Source organism: Macrobrachium nipponense, chromosome 36 (assembly GCF_015104395.2).
Source record: "Macrobrachium nipponense isolate FS-2020 chromosome 36, ASM1510439v2, whole genome shotgun sequence".
Classification (NCBI taxonomy): domain Eukaryota; kingdom Metazoa; phylum Arthropoda; class Malacostraca; order Decapoda; family Palaemonidae; genus Macrobrachium; species Macrobrachium nipponense.
In genome coordinates, this window is record NC_087220.1 from 58,282,349 (window position 1) to 58,303,185 (window position 20,837).

General features: G+C 36.4%; 2 protein-coding genes across 12 annotated transcripts in view; both read left to right on the plus strand.

The window, feature by feature from the left end:
* Positions 1 to 3,736, plus strand: part of LOC135203722 (calpain-A-like) — a 117,199-nt gene extending 113,463 nt beyond the window's left edge. For all 11 annotated transcript variants that reach the window (XM_064233631.1, XM_064233630.1, XM_064233633.1 and 8 more), the window contains one exon: positions 2,483 to 3,736. Coding sequence is in view for 1 of the 11 variants with exons in the window: in XM_064233633.1 (XP_064089703.1) it covers positions 2,483 to 2,568 (86 nt within the window). In the remaining 10 variants the exon portion in view is untranslated. The remainder of the gene's footprint in view (positions 1 to 2,482) is intronic.
* Positions 3,737 to 6,062: 2,326 nt separating this feature from the next.
* On the plus strand, positions 6,063 to 20,837 carry LOC135203724 (zinc finger protein 91-like). The gene is made up of 12 exons (XM_064233641.1): positions 6,063 to 6,219; positions 7,790 to 9,210; positions 9,747 to 9,856; positions 9,985 to 10,131; positions 10,335 to 10,514; positions 11,178 to 11,319; positions 13,949 to 14,183; positions 14,728 to 14,901; positions 15,017 to 15,109; positions 15,775 to 15,940; positions 16,426 to 16,567; positions 17,092 to 20,837. Exons 2-12 carry the CDS (start codon positions 7,813 to 7,815, stop codon positions 17,968 to 17,970), a joined length of 3,666 nt encoding a protein of 1,221 aa, XP_064089711.1. The 5' UTR covers positions 6,063 to 6,219; positions 7,790 to 7,812; the 3' UTR covers positions 17,971 to 20,837.

The window sequence follows — 20,837 nt, forward strand, 5'->3', positions numbered from 1 at the left end:
CTACTTAACAGTTACCTATGTAAGGATTTACCTTAGGCCACTGTGACACAGTACTGTTTGCAGATTATGATAGGACCACGTGACGTACCTCTCTCTAACGTTTAACTTACACTTTCCGACGTATAATTCATGATGATGTTAATTGACGTAGTACTTGAGTTTTCTTTATCAACTGATGCTGTTGTAAATAGGATATATACTCTTGACACGTAGTTAGCTACTTCCTTTGTTATACTTGGACATTGTGGTTATTTTCCAAAGTTTCATTGTTTAGTGATAATGTAATGAATGAGGATTTCTAGTGTTGAGCAACACTTTCCTGAACTTTGTCTATTTGTCTCATTTTTAGTCGATGCTGCCTCCCCTAGACACTTTATACAGTCATTCTACTCTAATGGTGTTAGGTCTTCACAAAATAAGGATAAATTTGCCTTGGCACTCGTCTCTGTCCACTTTTGCAGAATTGGCAGATTTGTCTTGGCCACCGATGAGAATTCTGTCAGCACCGTTATCTTAACTGTGACTGAGCCTTGAGTGAGCCTCTGCCTGTCATTCTAAATTAGTCTTGATAAAGTAGTTGAGTTTGATTACGTATTTAGTTGTAGACTATCAACTAAAGTAAGACTGACCAGTTACACATGTGACTAATGAATGACTGGTAACTATTGGGTAGTTTTTGCAAAGTTGTTACTGGTTTTTGTACAATCTAGTAGATTACTTATTCTGAGTGTGAAGAAAACTTGACTGGTAATGGGAGCTTGGCCTGGTATTACGTAAAGTGAATGCTATTCATCAGAATGTCATTCCTCGGACACTCAGTTTCCCCAAGACATCGTGTGAATGAAATTATTGTAGTGTACTATATTGTGTTCAGAGCTGCTGCCCCCAAGTCTTATTGGGTGATGGTGAACCTGTCTGCTCCCCATTTCTCTGTTCCCTGAGCGTTTCCTAAACTTGCTGGTAAGGTTGAATGTCTTGGAATCTCTCTATGGCCTGACTGGAAAATCATTTGGGTTAATTTGCAAGCTTACAATGATTATTTTATGGTGCTAATTGACTGTTGAATTCTCCCACCACAAAGACTTCTCTGATTTCCATTAAATAGCAAGCACCTAGAGGCATGAATTCACCTGACAACTTGTACAACTGACACTAAAATACTTGCGACTCTTGTTTATTTTTTCTAATCACTCAATTATGAATGGAATGCCTTGTACTTGAGCACTTCTCACAAGCATCCAAAAATGTCATCTTTTGAGAGTGATGGCAGTTTGTCCTTAAGTTTTTTATATTTTTTTTTATTTTAACCTGACACCCTCTCCATGCAGTTATTCAAATGCAGAACTTCAAACATACAAATGTTTGTCTTGAAACTTTCAACATTTATAATTTGTTTTGTTACATAACTTTTTATACTGTAGTCACTTGTTTTGTCCTCAAGGATTTACCTTCCATGGTCTACCAGTGTTCCATGGTAGACCATGGAAGGTAAAACTCCTTGAGGACTCGACAGTGACTACCAAAATTAGGCTTTTCCTACATCATAACCTGTTTTTCTCATACTTTAAAAGACCGGTAATGTTGTTCTGATTTGTTTTCATGTTTCATCATAACTTTTATGCCCCATGTCCACTCAGGCATCTTTGCTAGACACCGAGACCAACAACTGATTGGTTTAAAACGTGTTGTTCATCTCCAAACCGAAGTCATTTTTTGTAACAGTAAGATTGTAAAGAATAGAGAAACTGACTGTCTTTCTCTTCCAGTATTTCATATGTACGTGTAGTACATATTCTTTGTCGAAGGCAAGCATGTAGGATGTGTATGTATTCTTCATGCTCAGTAGTTTGCCTTTACAAAGTTATATAAAGGTAGAACTTCTTGATACCCAAGTGAAATCACTTTTAATGGGCATTTCATATGCTACAAATTACAGATGGTGTCCTTTTTCCCCTCTCATTGATTTCTGTCTTCAGGTTGAAATGCAGAATTCTGACTAATGACATAAGTCACGACTGAGTCTTTCTTCCCAACCTAGGTTTTCATTTTGAGACTCCGACGACGATTGTGACACTGACTTGGAGCTGACAATGTAGTACTCATGTTGTTGTCTATGTATTTTACATTTCCATATTGTGTCATGACATAGAGATGATCTACTTACAACTTGTGTACCCCAAGTGTCGAGTACTAACCGCTGATACTAACAAGTGCATGAGTGGATTGAAAATCCATAACTTATTAATACCTCTACATTGTTTTAAAACTCATTACTGAATATTCATGAGTACCTTAGCAATGATTTATACTTTCATTCATGTACGTATGTCATTATATTTTTTCTCTTGTAATTCTATTTGATTTTGTTCAGGAGCTCATTCAGTATCTTTCATTGTGTTGATCTGACATTTTTTAATAATTTTCTTCATATTAAGTATTGTGTTCATATTATATTAAGTGGCAAACATCATCTCCTTTTCAGATACATTTAGGGACAAGGACCCTGAAGGAACAAACAGTGCAACATTCACCTTGGAAGAGTGGATGGAAGACACGATGTACTCTTAAAAGAAGGGAGTTCCTCCGGGTCACGTAAAAAAACAAAAAAGTTGTTGAATTTCTTCCCGATCCACAAATTAGTCCGTAAGATATAGACCTATAATTTGGTGCTGTACTTAACATTGGCAGATGGACGGTACCATGTGCCTATTGTTACGTCGAGAGACGAATGTATATCTTTCTATATTGACATAAGAGGTCCTAATAGATTTCGTTTTCATGATGAATATGCATCTGTAGGTAGCTAGTGGTATTATATACATACCGTAAGTTAAAATTTATGAAAACTCAGAGAAATACTATATTGGGTGGGGGCAGGGTTTACAAGACTAGAATTTTACCTACTGTAAGTTATAGACAGTATGTCTAGCCATAATTTTTCAAATTTTCAAGTCATTGTTTCAGAATTTACGCACTATGTGCTTGTTGAAAGATGTTCCCTCGTCAAGGGAAAAGGTTTAAATGTAATTGCAGTGCTTATATGCATTTTGTTTTATCATTTGCTTATGTCCCCTTTTTATATTTTTGTGAATATTTTCCAGTTTTTACATGGAAAAATGAAGTTATGCATCAAGATACTGTATACTATGAAATCTTGATTAACGATAGATAATCTTATATGAAGTAAGTGTAGCCATACAAAAGTTACAGAATACTGCCTGATTTTTTTGTGCCTGTTCTCTCATTTATGCCAAAATTTGAAATAAAATGTCTGTTTTTAATGGAAGATAGCTGATGGAGGTGGAAAATCTTTGCTATATTTAATAATATTACAAATGATATTAGTTTTGTAAAAAAAAATTTTAGTGTGAATTTCCTTAATCATCTCATTTCTTTGTAGAAGTTAAATGTAGATTTTTTAGAGTTTTCTACATCTGGATGTATGCTTTAAGATTGACTGTGAATGCACAGCAAAAGTACTGTTTGTTTCAGCTCTCATGTTGGGAAATTATTTTTGTGCAGTGCTTTTGAATTGAAGCTTTAAATTAATTGTTTTGTCTTTTTTTAAGTTTACAGTGCCGAGGAATCTTGCCTTTTATTATTATCTTGCCAACACAGTGGGGTACGGTTTTGCAGATGTGTTGTCGATAAAAACAGTATTTTTAAGATTATTCAGCTCTGTACTGTATTCAGAAGTGATAGGTGAATTTCAGTTTAAATAAAAAGTATTAACCTGTGTGTGTATTTGTTTTTTAACCTCCCTCCAAGTGGAAATCTTGTTTGATGCCATGTTTATTTCTTGAAAACATTACCACAAAGTTTTTTAAACTTCAGGATAGCTTTAATGGGCAAAATAGAAAGTGAAACATTTCTTCAGAAGTACTGTATCTGATAAGATACTTTAAATCAGCAGACTCTTTCTACCTCTAACTTGGTATATTGAGGTTTTTTGTTATTAATGTAGTTGCATCGGGAAACTATTACCAATTCAGTACCGTATTGGCAAGGGCTTGTAGCCTATGGTTTGTATTTTGAACTGCAAATTTATAATTTATGAAATCATACATAAATACAAGAAAAAGAATCATGTACTACACTATTTAATCTGTAGTAGAACTAGAATTCGATTATACCCAATAATTCAATCCCTCTAATCCTTTATAGGAGAGAAATTAATTTGTCTTTTGTTTGAATGAAAGGCAAGACATAGAAGTCCTGGAGTTTTGATCAGCTGACTCTGTCAGTCATCAGTCTGTATAAAGAATTCTTTGGTAGCTTCCATACATTCTAGAAGGAAAGGTAAATTTCAGTGTTTTATTTTGTAGTTCGAGAGATGTGTCACCGTATGTAACTGCATCCGCAATATAGCGCATACTTTTGAACTTTTGTTGAAATGAATATGTGTAAGATTTAAGCTAAAGGCCAAGCACTGGGACTTATGAGGTGGTGAAAAGCAACACGGAAGAAAGGTGATGTGGAAGGAAGTACAGTAAAAGGAACAAAGGGGTTACAGCTAGGGGCCCAAAGGCACGCGGCAAAGAGCCTTAAGTAATCCCTACATACGGGATTTGATCTTTTGTGACGAGCTTGTAGATTCCAAGAGTGCAATGTGAACTTGGCAATAGTGACCTTCTTGGCTTCTGTAGGATCTTTGCAGCCAAGGTTTTGACTTTGGTATGATTAGGGAGCAAAATGGGCCCAGTGTTGGGAGAGCACTGTAAATATCCCCGAGAAATATTTGAAAATTTGTCTACATTTTTATAGCATTTTGAAACCATATAAGGAGCTGTATTGAGTTCACTGGAGAGAATTTTACTGTTATTATCATTATTATTTCAAAGGCTAGGGTGGGCAGCAAGAAGAGTCAATAGGGGAAGGGGATCATCAGTCATTGAGTGGGGAATGCAACCTCCAACCCCCAAAATGCTGCCCCTGGTGAAACTTAATCAGGATATCCCTCAAATCATGCATATTATTTTTTCTGTCCCATTAAGCATTGTGATTGGTTTCGGGGGTGACCTTGCACTTAAGTTTCAATCAAGATGTATAGTACGTACCATTTTTTTTCTTTTTAATTCGAGATGAATGATAAGCCTAATAAACCAAAATTATATTTTTTTAGGCGAAAAAAGTTGGGCATGTACGTTTCTTCGTTTAATTTGCTGGTATAGTGATATAACTCTGGCTATATTCTGTAAAAAGTATATTATTCACCCATACAAGTAAAAAGCCGAACGGAGAGAAGGTAAAATATTTTCGTTAAACTTATGTTTTAAGTTCTTAGTTTCATTTGATTTAGTTTAATTAAGCGTTTATTTTATAATGGGATTTTAGTATATGATATATACATTCGCTAGAAGGTTTTTCGTTAATATTAAACGTCTCGTTGTCAAAAAATTCATCGCGAAATTCAATTATGGAGACGTTCTGGTGAGCAAACTACAAAAATAATAAAAACACTATATTCAATTGTTTACATTTACATATACATATATATATATATATATATATATATTATATATATATATATATATATATATTATACACACACACATACATATATATATATATATATATATATATATATATATATATATATATATATATATATATATATATATAAAGTAGATTCAAGCATTCTATCTCTTTAAAAATTAATTATATAAGAATTATACGACGTCTACAAAATTTGAAAACCACTAAATTCAATATATTGTATTTGTTTGCACATTAACTTGAATAGAATCGAACGCATTTTATCACATTAAAAATGAATTATATACTTTTTAGATTCAAGCGTATTTTATTACAGATACAAGCACATTTTAATACTATTAAAAATTATATGAATAGATTCAAGCACATTTTATACCATTGAAAATTAATCATCTATTGAATAGATTAAAGTGCATTTTATTCCATTAAAAATTAATTATATATTGAGTAGATTAAAGCGCATTTTATCCCTTTAAAAATTGATAATATATAAAATCCTAAGTATACAACGATGACGTCACACCCGACACGCTAGATACACCATTACATCATTGATGACGTCACAGGCCGCTCGACCAATCAGCGCCCGGCAACCTTGTTTACAGTCTTTGATCATGACAGGTGACTCTCCGAAAAGTGAAGTGATATATGGCCCCTAGGCCTATTTCGAGGCCTATTTTCGAGGCGGAAAGGGAGGAAATAAGGCGCCGGTTATTATCTAAGGTGATTAAAGTGGTAAAATCGACTTTAAAATAGGGGAAAGAGGGTTTAAATAAGGTCGCTTTGACGTCGGGGTTGGCCAGGGCCTACCACTACTAGGTTAGGCCGTGACCTTAGGTGACCTCGATGGGTACTGGTTATTGAAGGTTATTTAAGGGTACTTGAATAAATAACCACCTTTATATAAGTCTATATAGGTATTTAAGATTATTTAACACTAATTTAACTTAGGTTAGGATACCCTAGGCTAAGCTGAGCTTTCAAAGTTAGGTTAGGCAGTGACCTTAGTTGACCTCAATGGGTCCTGGTTATTCAAGGTCACCTGAATGAATAGTGACTTTTAGATTTATATATTTAGGTATTTAAAATGATATAAGAATTTAAGGTCGGTTAGAATACCCTAGGCTGAGCTGAGCTTTCAAAGTTAGGTTAGGCTGTTGCCCGAGTTGGCCTTGAATGGTCCTGGTCATTAAAGGTAATTTTAGCATATTAATTCAGTTACTTCTATATTTATGCTAGCTAAAATACTTCATGTGAATTTTAAATTAGGTTCGTATAGCATATCCGTTGTGGTTAGCCTACGCTAAGCTGCACTTACAGTATATAGGCTACAGCTAAACTGCCAAATGTATATTTAGGTCATTCTAGGGGCTGCTTGCTTCTCGTTCTATAGCCTAGCAAAGCTACACTATTAACGCAGAGGTAGAATAAAATGAATCGCCAAAAGCCAAGGCCTAGACTAGACATAGGAATGCATTGAAAGCATGGACAACAGTATGCTTGTCTTATTGTCGCAACCAAGCGTAGCCAAACCTGTTGGTCTAAGTTCATATTTTTTCACCAGGGCCAGATTAAGTTAATGCCAACGTTCGAATGTGGATTGGATTGCCGTTTTACATTGTGGAATGTTAATGGTAACTTGATGATAGTGTCAGTGCTTTCAAATGGTGCGGGAAAATCTTTGTCCTTAGTTGTTATCCTTGAGTATCTTTACCCTCCTTAGTACTTAAGTGATCTATTCGTATTTTACCCTTGATGTAATAGATAAAAAAGAATGGTGTTTATTGTCAAAATGTCAAAAGTTTGCTTACAAATAGAACACTTTGTTTATGTGAAGAAGTTTATGAATTAAGTTTTATTAGTTTATGAATGAAGTTTTATTAGTTTATGTACACTTAATTACAAATATTCAAGGTTAGGATGTATCCTTGTAAATAGCAGTACTATACTATTAACCAAAGGTATGGGGTTTCCACAAGGTCCCCAGCCAGGTAGGGCATGCAACGCCTTAAGTCCCTGATGATTTTAAGGTACATATAGGGATTAGGGAATTACAAAAGGGAGTGGCTTCCCCAGTATTACAGGTTAATAAATAGAAACGCAGACAATGAGCATTTAGAAAAATATATGGCTCATGTGTTTGGCAAGAAATACTTTCATTTTTGGCTGAGGTCTTTTAAAAGGTGGGCGCTCACTCCTCATTCTCTTTGCCCATGCTCTGGTCATCATAATTACTGCAGATAAGTTTCACTTGCTCTTAATTAAAGTTTAATATGAGTTTTACTATTCGCAGATTGTCCAGGCTTAGTTGAATGAATGAGCATAGGCTATACAATGGAATCTAGTGCAGAAGGAACTGTAAATAGTTTGCCAAAGTCTTCAGAGCCGTACATGAAGGGAGTGAACGTGAAAGATGTTGCCAACAGTGTTACTGCGAGCGAGTGTGTGGAAAACAAGGAGAAAACTCACGCACTCCTACAGTGCCATTCATCAAGGTCAGAGGTGAATCAGTTACATGGTCTAGTGCCACAACAGGACAGTTCCCAGGCTTTGCACGTTGCTTTCCCGATATCCGAAGGTGACTTTAGGTCAGCCACTCCCATTCAGGTTTCGTTGCTTGACGGCCAAGTTATCCACTTGACATCCAGACCACTTATGAATCATCGTAAGAAAGGGAGACGACTCAGTTCTGGTGAACGTGATGAGGAGATAAGGTCAGGGCAGACAGACACAGAAAAATCAATGGACAGGACCCTATCATTTATTTCATCCAGTGAGAAAACATACATTTTGCCTCAAGGTATCAGCATTGAGGGGGACTATTTGTTGACAGAAGACGTGCTGTGTGAGGATATCCTGCAGCCAAGTAACGTGCTTCCAGAGGAACAGATATTGACTATTCCGTCCCCTTCACACGTAGAGCTTGCAGTGGGCACAAAGCCAGATCCTTTAGCTATTGCAGCTAGTGAAGTGTTTAGCAACAGCTGTATTAGTCTTCCATTACAAGAAACTAGGTGTCTGAGTGATTCTGTCGAATACCAGATATCTGAAACAAGCGTGGACGCTGTTGAGGAAGTTTCGTGTGAAGTTGTAACTGGTTCCTATAGACCCCAAGAAGCACAACCATCATTTTCAGACTGTAATGGTACAAGCTCTTTAAAAAGTGAAGTGCAAAATGTAGAAGATGAGAAGGGTAAAGTTGGTCGTACGTGTGTGTCCATTAAACAGGTTGAGTCAGGAAAATGCAGAAAGAGCCGATTGTTGAAATATTACGTAACTGGCGACGGGAAGAGCAATTTTCCAGATAAATCTAGATCTCGCAAGTTGTATGTCGTCTCGGGTCATTCCCCAATCAAGTCTGGCCAATCTGCAGACATGATCTCTCCCCAGTCAGTGGTGATTAGAGAAAGATGTACAAAAGGGAAAGATAATCCAAGTGAAGTAGTAGTAAAAGAAGAAGTAGTCATAAAGGAAGAAGTGGTGTTTAAGAGGTTGGAGTGCTTGCCACCTGTGTCATTAGAAAGAACATCTACCGGTCCCATTAGCTGTGTGGAAACAAACAGCGCAGGCTCACAACCTGCCACAACGGAAGGCGTTTCCAAAGTGCCTGTCAGTTGTGTTGAAACAAAGTATGCAGAAGAGGGAATGCTTTTTTCGGGGACGACGTTACGTAGGTCTCCTAGGGTACCCAAGGTCAAAAAGGAGTTTGTTGAAGTAAGTCTGCAGGTACTGTAACTTTATGTTAAAGTTTTATAGCGTTTAAGGAATTAGTGAAGTGAAGCATAGCTTAAATGTAACTGTATTTGGGAATAGAGTTTTGTATTTGTTTGTAGTACTGATATGCATATCATAAGGTTAGAGGAATTAATCAGGAATTGTCATAACTGTCCCCATCTTCCAGTCATTATCATTAGGTGTGGAACTTCTGTAATTTCCATACTATGTAAAATCTCACTCTTTCTTGCAATTTGACTCCCAATATTCCTCCTAAAGCTTGCATCTTGAGTTGAGAACATCTTTTAGATCTAGTTTCTGTCCATGTAGTTTTACAGGTCATACAACACCTAAAATCTAATCATATAATTTATCATGTGTTTACTTGGAAGATAGGTCCCCAATTCAGTTGTTTGAGTTTGCGGGTCAGTTTCGAAAACTTGATAAGTTTGAAGCTTGTGGGGGGGACAGGGTGTACGTAATACATACTTTGCATCCTATCAGATTAAAATATTTGGAAATGTTTGCTTTTGCAGGATGAGAGTTCCTTTCCTGAAGAAATGGATGGCTTCAGGAAGAGGCAGCCAACGAGAGGAGATGTGAAGAGGCCCCTCTGGGACTGCGTCAAGTGTGATGCCATGTTCAGGTAAGAATCTAAGGATTTTAAGATCTGAGACTTTGATGTATATTTTTTTCTTGGATTTTGTCATACCTCAACTACTACTTGTTTTTATTTCTTTTATTTTTTTAGCTCACACCTCTCGAATCTTGCAGGACAAAAGCGAGTCGGAATCGACACATGCAGGAGGGGCATCTGTTCAAGTGTTACTTGTGTCAGTGGCAGGGTTTGACGAAGACGAGTTACGAGATTCACATTTCCACAGTTCACTGCACCCAGAAGGCTCGATGCTTAAAATGCAGGTTTGTAAGTTTGACAGATGGTTCATCATAGCAATCTGTCCATATTATATTCCAGTTTCCTTTAGAATTGGTTTTATAAAATCTACAATTTGACAGTAAATATTGAATATTTCCCTTGATAAAGTAGATTACCAGATGATGAATATTTTGACGTTCTGGTTATGCTTTCTTTCATTCTGACCTGAGGTTTCCTTTTTTGACAGGAAAGACTTTGCAAACTACAAGGAATACAAGGAACACATGGAGTCGAGACATCCCCAGGTAATGGTAGACAAGTCAAATGATAATGATTACTGCTCTGAAGGTAGTTCTGGTATGAAGGAGAGAGTTTTTGAAGAAGAAGAAGAAGAGGAGGAGGAGGATTCCATGTACATGTATGAAACGTAAGTCTGGAATTACACTCGAGTCTGTTTCAAAATTCTTTAGGTTGTAGAAGTTTTGTATACTGGATCCTTTTCATACTGTTAATGTTTTTACTTTATGTTGTATTATTGTTATATTATTATTATTATTATTATTATTATTATTATTATTATTTTATTATTATTATTATATTCTCAAGAACAACCTTATTCAAATGGAACTTGCCCACAGCGGCCATTGACTTTGGATTCAAGGCTTTCAACAAATATCATTTGAAAGAAGAGATGAGTTATTAGAAAAGAAAAATAAATGTAAAAATTAATAAATAAAAGATAACAATGTAAAAAATTTATTAAATTTTTTATAATGTGGAATTGAGTGCCATGAGATCATTCACTGCCATTCTGAAAGTTCAGGTTTGCAGTTTTACAAACTAGATGCTAGGGTTGGCTTGCATAAAGCCTGCTTAGACCTTTTGGCAGATCTGCAGACCTTACTCTCCTGAAGTTATTAACTATCTGTGCATTCCACAAGTTAAGGCCTTAGGTCAATGAGAATTTTGACAACGCACTCCCAAACCTCCTTCGATTTTGTAAAGTTGTCCAGGGAGTATGCAACAGTTGGAGTAAGATTATTATTCACAGAGGACTATTGGCGACTGTATTATTTTCCTTCATTTTCAGCGACCGAAAGGACATCATAAGACCTGAGTGGGAAAGGTTGCAAGAAGGAAAACGTGTCTGCCCGTACTGCGGTAAAAAATTCGAGCGTCACGGCCGTTTCATTCGACACATCAACTTCCACTTGGGAAACAAATCATTCAGGGTTAGTTTCATAAACTGGTTCTTATAGGAATTCTCCATTTGATTTTTCATGTAGTACGTATAGGGCATTACTACCTAGCAGTCAAATGTGATAAGAAATTGATTTAATGTGTCCTTATATCATATTACTGTACGTACAATATTTTTTCAGTAGTAGTTATTTTAAAGAAAAGACTTTCATACATTGTGAGACAGAAGTTGTCTGTGTTAATATAATAGAAATAATATAATTTTGATTATGATACTTGATGAAAATACCATAATATCTCTGTATTTATATAGTATATATATACGTACGTATGTACATACTATATACATATTTGCACTATACAGCATGTATGTATAAATTTGTTTTGTTTATATGTACTTAGTACGTAATATTCAGGCAGAAAAGGTGGATCAGTAGCACTGTCGGGTATTGGAGAGATTATTAGATTTGCAGTAACAGACATTTGGAGATTATATAATTGAGGCACCCAGTGGAGCAAGGGCGCAACAAAATAGAGTTAGCAGTACGACGTTTTTCCCCAAGCTTTCCTTTACCCATCAGTAGTTCATATGTGACCTTAGGCTTGAAACATTATGGTCTAATATGCCATTGAACACAAGTACTCTTCCACTTTATGCGACGTAGAAACTTCTGCCGAGAAACTCGCTTGCACAAGGGCACTTCTCCACCGTCACTTTAAACCAGGGGTGGTGCGTTCCGGGGGAAAGGGGGAGTGAGCATTCTTCATCTCTCTCTACCTATCTCCCGCTCAGTCTCAGCGACCAATGAAAACGCTCTTAGACTAGGCTCGTGTGTCTATTAGCTAATTTGGTTTGATGCCACTCTTATCTTGTATGACAGGATACAGAGACAACTTCATCTCGTTCTTTCTATTCGTCCCAACTTCTCTATTTTATCCTGCTTTGTTATTGTTTTCACTTTTTACGAGTATTTTTGGAGCAATTAAATATTTTATTTACCAGGGCTGATAGTGTTAATAATGATCAATAAAAGATCGTTATGAGTGAAGGTGAGTCTATAAATAGCGATACCAGTGAAGTTATTGTTGAGCTGGGAAAATAATTATCGCTAAAAAATAACGTAATGAAGGTGAGGCTTATACTTCTGAGACTCTTAACTTTAAGAAGTATAAGCATTTAAAATTGGACCTGCTTGTGCTGTTGGGTGTTTTGAGAAAGCTACTATGCCCATGATATAGGCATTGTTTAAAGACTACTACATATTGGGGCATGGGAGACAATGGCCAGACGTCATATTTGCAGAAATGAATGGTGTCGGTGCCAATAAAACGTCGCAGGATACCTGCTGAGGAAAGTTCAAGTACACAAACAAATTACTGATTAAGAAAGTTCTATTTTACTTACTCATTTCTTAATTTTATTTCTCTTTCCCATGTTTATATTAACTTTACTTTTTTTATTCATATTTAGTGCGTGAACACATTAAGAAGCTGCCACAAAATCATGAGGCCTCGTGTACTACATGGAATCAAATCTTAGGGTTGTGAAGCTGTATATGTATGTGAAGTTTATTAAAGATGAACATCCAAATGTAAACATTTTCTTTCAATTATTATAGTAACATTTTTAGGACCGAGTTTAATGTCGGTTTCATGCCTTCAGTTGTTGATACATGCAATACCTTTGATTTATTGACAACAAATATTGAAAAATATAAATAAGTTGGGAAAAGGCATAATAAAGTGCTTGCAACACAAGCTAGAGCTGCACTTGATAGCTTTTTAGTAGTTCAGATAGTGATGAATGATCTTAGGATGTTGTTTCAATCTGTAACAAACATTGCCAACTCCCAAGCGGAGCACTAGTGTTGCTTATTATATAAGAAAACCGTGGATACACAACTTTCCGAGATAATGAGTTGCGTTAACCATGACATTGAGGATAATCAAGTTGACAAGTGGAAAAAGACTGTTCTTTTTTCTGACAACTGTGCTGTAGTGTCAATAACTAAGATATGGTCAAAGAAATTAAATTAAACCGCAACTATATCGTAATAATCAAGAAAAATAGCAAGCCTGTACACTACTTTTTACCTTACAATTTATGCTATAGCTTAAGCATAACATATAATAATGCCATAATGTTTGGATATATGCTATAGGGATAAATTTCCTTTAAAATGGTGAAAACTAGATTAAAAACATATGGTTGGTTTAATCAATATTTATGTTTGAAAACTTTAATTGCATTTTTACCTTATTTTTTTATATTGAAAGTGTTTATGTTTTTTGGTGTTTAACATGACTTTTTTTTTTTACTATATATAACATTTATTCATATATGTTGTGATGCTAATAATTAATAAATGGCCAAAATAAGTATATTCAACTGCAAAAATCATTATATGTAATCAGGTAAAATAACAAGCCGGCACACTACTTAACCTTATATTTTATACTATAGCTTAAATATGGCATGATTTTTGGATATATAATACTCAGATAAATTTCCTTTAAAATGGTCAAGACTAGATTAAAGTCGTATGGTTGGTTTCCAAGATATTGATGTTTGAAAACTTTAAATGCATTTTTCTCAGTTTGTAGAAAACTTTGCTTGCACCCTTGCTCCGCTGGGCAACTCAATTGTTTTTATATTTGCAGTGTAAATTCTGTGAGAAATGTTTTGTGGAGAAGAGTGGATTGAAAGCACACATCATGACGCACAGGCCGGTCAACGAGCCTTGCCCACAATGCGGAAAGATTTTCAAAACTCATCGAACATTGACGCGACATCTCCGCACTCATTTGAACATGTTGTACAAATGTGCCCTGTGCCCCAAGGAGTTTCGACACGAAGAGTCACTCAGAGTTCATAAGAAGATTCACCAAGAGGGAGGTGAGACATTTGCATAATTTTTTATACGATTACAAAAATGAAACTATGCTAGGTTGAGGTACTCTGAATGGGGCTAGTGCCATCAGTGTGCCACACATTGTGCACTGTAGACATGACTTGAGGTTCTTTGCAGCATCCTTTTAACCCTCAGCTACAACTTCTCATTCTTTTTAGCTGTACCCCATTCATATTCTCTTTTGTAGTTTCGTAGTGCAACTGCGTGTTTTCCTGTTTACTTTAAAACCTGTTTTGCTCTGTTTCCCTTTCAGTGCTGAATGACCTCATAGGTCCCATTGCTTGGCCTTTGGCCTAAATTTTTTTATTCCTGTTTCATTAGTGTAAAGTCCAATATTATGTTCGTGATTTTGGAACTCTAATGGTTTCGGCTTTTGCAAGAGAGGTGTTGGATTCTTCTCAACTTGAAAGAGCAGGTTTTCTAAAATATGAAGGTTACCCAATTCAAACAGAAGCATCGGGTCATTATTTGTCCACAAAGAAAAAAATCTTACGAATTAATTTCTTGATAAGGTAGTATTTTTTTCAGGGAGTGGGAATGTTTGTGGGTACTGTGGTAAGGACTGCAAAACACCCTATTACCTACAGTTACACATGACCAATAAGCACGAGGGACTGAAATACAAGTGTAAGGTGTGTCATCGTTCTTTCGAGTGGAAGCAGAGTTACCACAAGCACATGGTCATTCATAACGAGAATTCTGGTGAGTGAATGTTATTGATTCTAGTCTTGATACCTGGACGTCTTGTATTGAAGCGTATTTACATAAAGCCCATCTCTTTACAATGAAGATGTATCTATGGATATTTTCATTGCAGATGGCACTGTAAAATTCACGAGCGGTGTGGCCTTCCGTAAGGCCCATGAGTACAAGCACAGTCAGGTGAAGAAGTATTCCTGCGACATCTGTGGTATGTCATTTGAATGTTTTTGTTTTTATTGTGTTTTGAGGAAATCTATGGCTTCAAACATTTTATTTGGTAGATTTCTTTTTGGATACTTATACTTTTAAGTTGAAAATAGTGTTTATATTACTGAAAGTGGGAATGGATAGTACAACCAGCTCTGCTTAGTGTTTGTGCTCTTAGTGTTTGCACAAGCTATGCCATCCAACATATTGGTGTCAATAACCTAGATGTTGTGCCGCCAGGTTTAATAGACCATCAATCAATCCAACATACCTCTCCTTTCACCTCGTCCACTTGTTCTCACTGCCATCATATGGCTCTTGTGTCTTCTGTTCTTTGCAGCTACTAAATCATTCCTTTTGGTTACTAAATAATAGTTGTGTAGAATTTATGAAGGGAAATAAATTAAGTAACCTCACCTGTCTTGGAAGAAATTTTGACTTTTTTTTGTTTTCATTTTTATAATCATGGTTTTGGATATGACCTAAATATATTTGACTCAGTAAAAGAAAGAAAAGATAGAGGTATCATATGATCTGTTCAAGTTTCCAGTGTATGAAATAATTTAACTCTGAAAAATATCCTGGACTGTTTTCTATGGTAATTACGCTAGCCTCTGGCTCTTCGGCACTCTTGCTTCTTAAGTATCTCGGTTATATCCCTTCCAGGCAAATGGTTTCAGTCTGGAAACATCAGAGATAAACATGCCAAAACTGTGCACCAGGAACTGCGTGAACACATGTGTCCACAGTGTGGCGCCCTCTTCAAAGCGAAGTCGTATTTGGATCAGCATTTACTGCAAGTACATACGACCAAAGAGAGGGTCAAGTGTCAGTAAGTGGGTCCTCATCTTTATAATTTGTTCACACATGTTTGTAGAGTTCTAATTTGTAAAACTTAACTCTCGTTATGGTTTTGTCACATTGATGATTTAGTAAGGAAATAAGCCAAGAATTTTATCAAAACTAGAACTGCACAGCATATTAAATTTACATAAATAAAATCTATAGCTTTTACAAAAAATGTTAACATAGTATCTGCAAGGACAAAGCTTCCACTCCTGAAAGAGAGGGAGGTGGTTCTTCTGACAGTTCAACTTAGGCCTAGGCAATTTTATGGGACTATGATCGCCACTAGTTTAAAACACTACATACCTGCTACATAATCTCCAGGTATGGAAAACATATGGATATTTTAACATAGACTTCATCCATATAGTGAACATTATGAAATGCAGTGTTCAGAGTTTCTTTTAAGTAAATTTAGCCACGGTAACAGAAGTGACTTATGATACGAGTAAGTTTCTCAAACATTTTCAGGACTTGTGGGCACGATTTCAAAACAGAGGCCATCTTGAAGAGCCACATTAAGTTAGTTCACAATACTACAAGTGGCAAGTATGCTTGCCAGGTGTGCAAAAAGACCTTCTTCGCACCAAAAGATCTCGCCCGCCACAACAAGGTACAGTATTGCACAAAATATTTTCTTTTTTATTTTAATCTTAGTGTGACAGTTCAGCAACTGGATCTTTAAATGTACATGTAATGTCAAAAGTAAAATTGAAATGTTCTTCAAAATTAACTGGATATGTATCTTGAAGTTTCACCCAGAAATAAGGTTAGGCTGAATTATACTTACAAAGTTACAAGATAGTTTTTAAAAAATTTTAGGTACTGTAGTACTCATATTCTAATTTGTCTTTTTTCTGTAGTAATGAGAAAAAGTTCATACATGTAGAAGGAGCACTTTTGTATTTATATGAAATTTTATTGTAATTTGTATAGTATATGTTACTGTCTTAATCCTTGCAACAGTCCTGTATATTTTAGCCCAGTAAATTCTCTTGTAGTGTGTAATTTTTAAAGTGTTCAAGTTTCTCAGATGGTTTCTGGCAGAGCAGACTTGCAGTATCAAGACGCAGTTCATGAGGACTATTTGTAAATGCATTGAATTATATGTAATTATATTTTGATGATTTTTTCAAGGTCCACACCGGCGAGAAAAACCATGTTTGTCCAGTCTGTCGCCGCTGCTTTTCACGTAAGGACAACATGACCTCTCACCTTCGCACTCACTCGAGAGAGAGTGTGCAGGAACAGCTGCCAAGTGCTGAGGGCTCTATTGAGGCAGCTAAAGATGCACCGCAATCTAGTCCACAAGAATCACTAGAGTTGTTGGGCTTATCGCCCGACGGTCCATCTTCCAGTTCAGTCAGTGCTTCTAGCAACCTCCAGTCTGTCAGCACACCTTCCAACGTTATGGATTCGGTTACGTCACTGGTTTCAAGCAGCATCACCTTCTCTGCTGTCCCTCTACCCTCCATCTCTCTGCCATCCAGCATATCTAGTTCTCTCTCGAATACCGTCGTGTACTCAAACAGTTCGCCATCGTCAGCGTGTATTGTCTTGTCCAGCAAACCCTCGTCATCCACGTTACCCGTGGTGGTGTTTTCAGGGTCGGCTGTTTCCAACAGTCACATGCTTTCACATTCACAGCCTGCTTTGAGCAGTGTCTCCCTTGGTAATATACATTCCAATATGAATGATTTCCCAATAAGCCCTCCTTCAACTTCTCTGTCAAACCTGTCTTCAGTTACAACTTTAACATACTGCAATAATAGTGTTGTTCCTTTAGCACCCTCATCATCTAACACATTATACACAGGATCAACTCATCATGCAACTTCCTCCACACCCCATCTTTCTCTTTCCTCCATAATGCCCGTATCCTCCAGTACACACGACACATGCGTGGAATCAGTGCCACAAGAGACGTCAGTGTTCAATCCAGCTCTTCATGCAGAGCAAATTGTACTCGCCGAAGAGGTCCTCGCTTCAACTTCGGCGATTTCATCACAGCCTTAACAGTCCCAGATGTAACTGGGGATGCAGCTAAGTAACATTTGTGAAGAGCTACAACAAACGTTGATCTAACCGAATTATTATTATGACTTTTCCCAGTGGCTTTCCAAAGTAAAGTTCATGCAAAGTCTAGAACATTGTTGACGCTTACTAGACCTTTTAAATAAAGAGCAGCAGTCTGCTTCTTGTTGAGCTTACCACTTGGGGACCATTTCTGACCCCTGGGTCATAGCACATTACCAGTAGTCAGTAGTATGTGTTCATTGTATTTTTTCATATTGAAAAGAATGTCTGCCAGCAGAGAATTGATTCTGTTCGACTCCAAAAGGAAAATGGAATTTCCATTCTAAATAAGACCCCCCATCACCAACAGGAAAAGCCAACTGATTCTCACTTGTCAGTGATTCCAATAAACATTTTGGCTTTATTTTGAACCCCTGCTCTTGCAGGATCAAGTAGCTTCTTGTTGATTTTAAATAGTTATGCATTTTATTTAAAGCCAACAGACAATTTTTTTGCAAGTATATCCCCTATAATTTATCTAGACTTAGTTTTAGGCCATGATCCTATCAGTGCTACAACTCACACTGACTGACATGCCAAATGTTGTGGTCTTTGTAGTTTAATAATAGCATGTTGCAATTTAACATTGTATAGGAAAAATTAAATCTTATATTACTTTCTTCTAGTCACACTCAGTTCTGTATCTCATATTTTGTTTATTATATGTTGTGGTCTGTTAAATTTACTTTCATTTGGCAGTTTGGGCCTCTGGGTGACCTTTTGCCACACCTGCCATACTCTGAAGGCCCATCGCAAGCTTCAGTAATGGTCACAAGCTTCTTCCATTTGTGGGTAGCTTCTAACCTTCCTACTGATCAGTGCCCAGTCTTGGTGTTGGGGCGATTCACCTGTGGTTGATTAAATCTCAGTCCACTGTTTTCTGTGCCAGAAAATTATACTAAAAAACATATGTTTTATGGAGAGGACTGATACTATTCTTATTGCAAACTCTACAGGTTGCAGTAATCCATGATTGAATGATATCAGTCCCACTTGAATCTCGTCCATTGTAGGGAAGACAGTCACAACATCTATGAGGTCACTTCTTTGTTTACTTTATGTTGAAATCTGTAATCCTTGTTTTACACATTTTTATGTACATTTTGATTCCCATGCCAATAGGCTTTGTGTTGCTCCTGTCCTGCTTATTTTTCCTTATCACAAGGTTGCATCAGGTTAACCCCCAGGCTGCTTCTTAGTTTTCCTTACCCTTCCTTTTCTTGGTTTTAAATTGGACCAAGCTAAAGTTGGATGTGAAAGGCTATCCTTTTTACCTAGTTGTAAACTTTATAATCAGTCTTGTGTCGTTTTCTTTAGAGAATTGCTTTTATAAAATATTTTATAGTTTATTGATGATTTTTTACCAGTTGGTACATTGGCACAGTATAAATGTACACATTTATTAATTTTGTAATTTCTATCTGCTAATTCTTTTTGTGTTCATTTCCTTTTAACATTTTTGTGAGGTTAGATTTTTAACATTTTTGTCCATTCATTTAGAAGTTAGTACACCTATCATCACACTTCAAATGTCAGAATTATAGACATTTTGTAGTCTCTTATGCCAATTTTGTTTTTAGTATTTTGTCTTGCAATGAAAAAAATTGCATTTTCTTTATATTTTATACCTGTGTATTAACCACTACGTATTGCCAGAACCCACATCAGGTCTGGGTCTCCACTCGATCAAATGATTTCCCAGGCCCTCTTGCTACTTCCGTAACCATCTCTGTCGACTGATTAATTTGTGGGAGTTTGATATTGCAGATATTTCTGAAGGTTTTTCCAACTTCTGCTTTTTATATCAACCATTAGTCCCTTTTGTCATGGCAGCATCCTCCAGTTCATATTTATTTTCTCTATTCAGGTCTTCAGGATGCTGCTTGATGTCATTCCATGATCGTTTTACTCTTTTAATTTCTGTTTTCGAAAACATCTCTTATATTCTTTTGCCCCTTAGCTACTTTGCTAACCTTAGATTTAATCTTTTACATTCTGATGTAAAATATGTCAGTTCCATTCCTCCTGACCCTTCTTCTCAGCCTTTTCCTTGTAGCATTCCTCTTCCTCTTCCCCCAGGGGGGGTTAGTGCCGTCGGTGCAACTTGTGTGGTGCACTGTAGGCATTAAGGTTCTTTGCAGCATCTCTTCAGCCCCTAGCTGCAACCATTTTCATTCCTATTACTGTACTTCTGTTCATATTTGCTTCCTTCTTTCTTCCTTTCTACCCTCTCCTATTCATTCATAGTGCAGTTGCTTTGATGCTTTCCTCCTGTTACACCTTTCAAACCTTTTGACTGTCAGTTTCCATTTCAACACTGAATGACCTCATAGGTCCCAGTGCTTGGCCTTTGGCGTAAATCCTATTCCTATATACATATTATTATATCATTTTCTGTCCTCCTGATGCCTTTTGTAAGCCTTCTTTCAGCCATTTTCTATGGACAGTTATTTATGGAATTTATTTTAATCCTGTTAATTATGCTCATTAAATATCAAGGGTTATTTTTTGTATAATGTATTTTTGAAGCATTTCAAGTGATTAATTACAAGTGATGGATGCAGGTAGTTGATGCTACTTGTAATAATCTCATGTCATAGAAATGTAAACTTGTTCATTTTAGTTGCTGGTTTGACTAGTTAAGTGTTTTGGCCACACAACGGGTAGATGCTCGAGATGTCATCTGTATGAACGGTTCACAAAAATGAACAGTCTATAAAAATTGTACAGACTGTAACCGGTGCTACTTCAAAGAGCTAAAGATATATAGTATATATTTTAAATAAACAGATTTATTGAATTTTTCT

Coding starts and splice junctions, on each gene's coding strand:
- LOC135203724 (XM_064233641.1), top strand. CDS start 7,813: ATGAGCATAGGCTATACAATGGAATCTAGTGCAGAAGGAACTGTAAAT. Junction 14,902..15,016: donor CATTCATAACGAGAATTCTG/GTGAGTGAATGT, acceptor TTTTCATTGCAG/ATGGCACTGTAAAATTCACG. Junction 16,568..17,091: donor ATCTCGCCCGCCACAACAAG/GTACAGTATTGC, acceptor GATTTTTTCAAG/GTCCACACCGGCGAGAAAAA.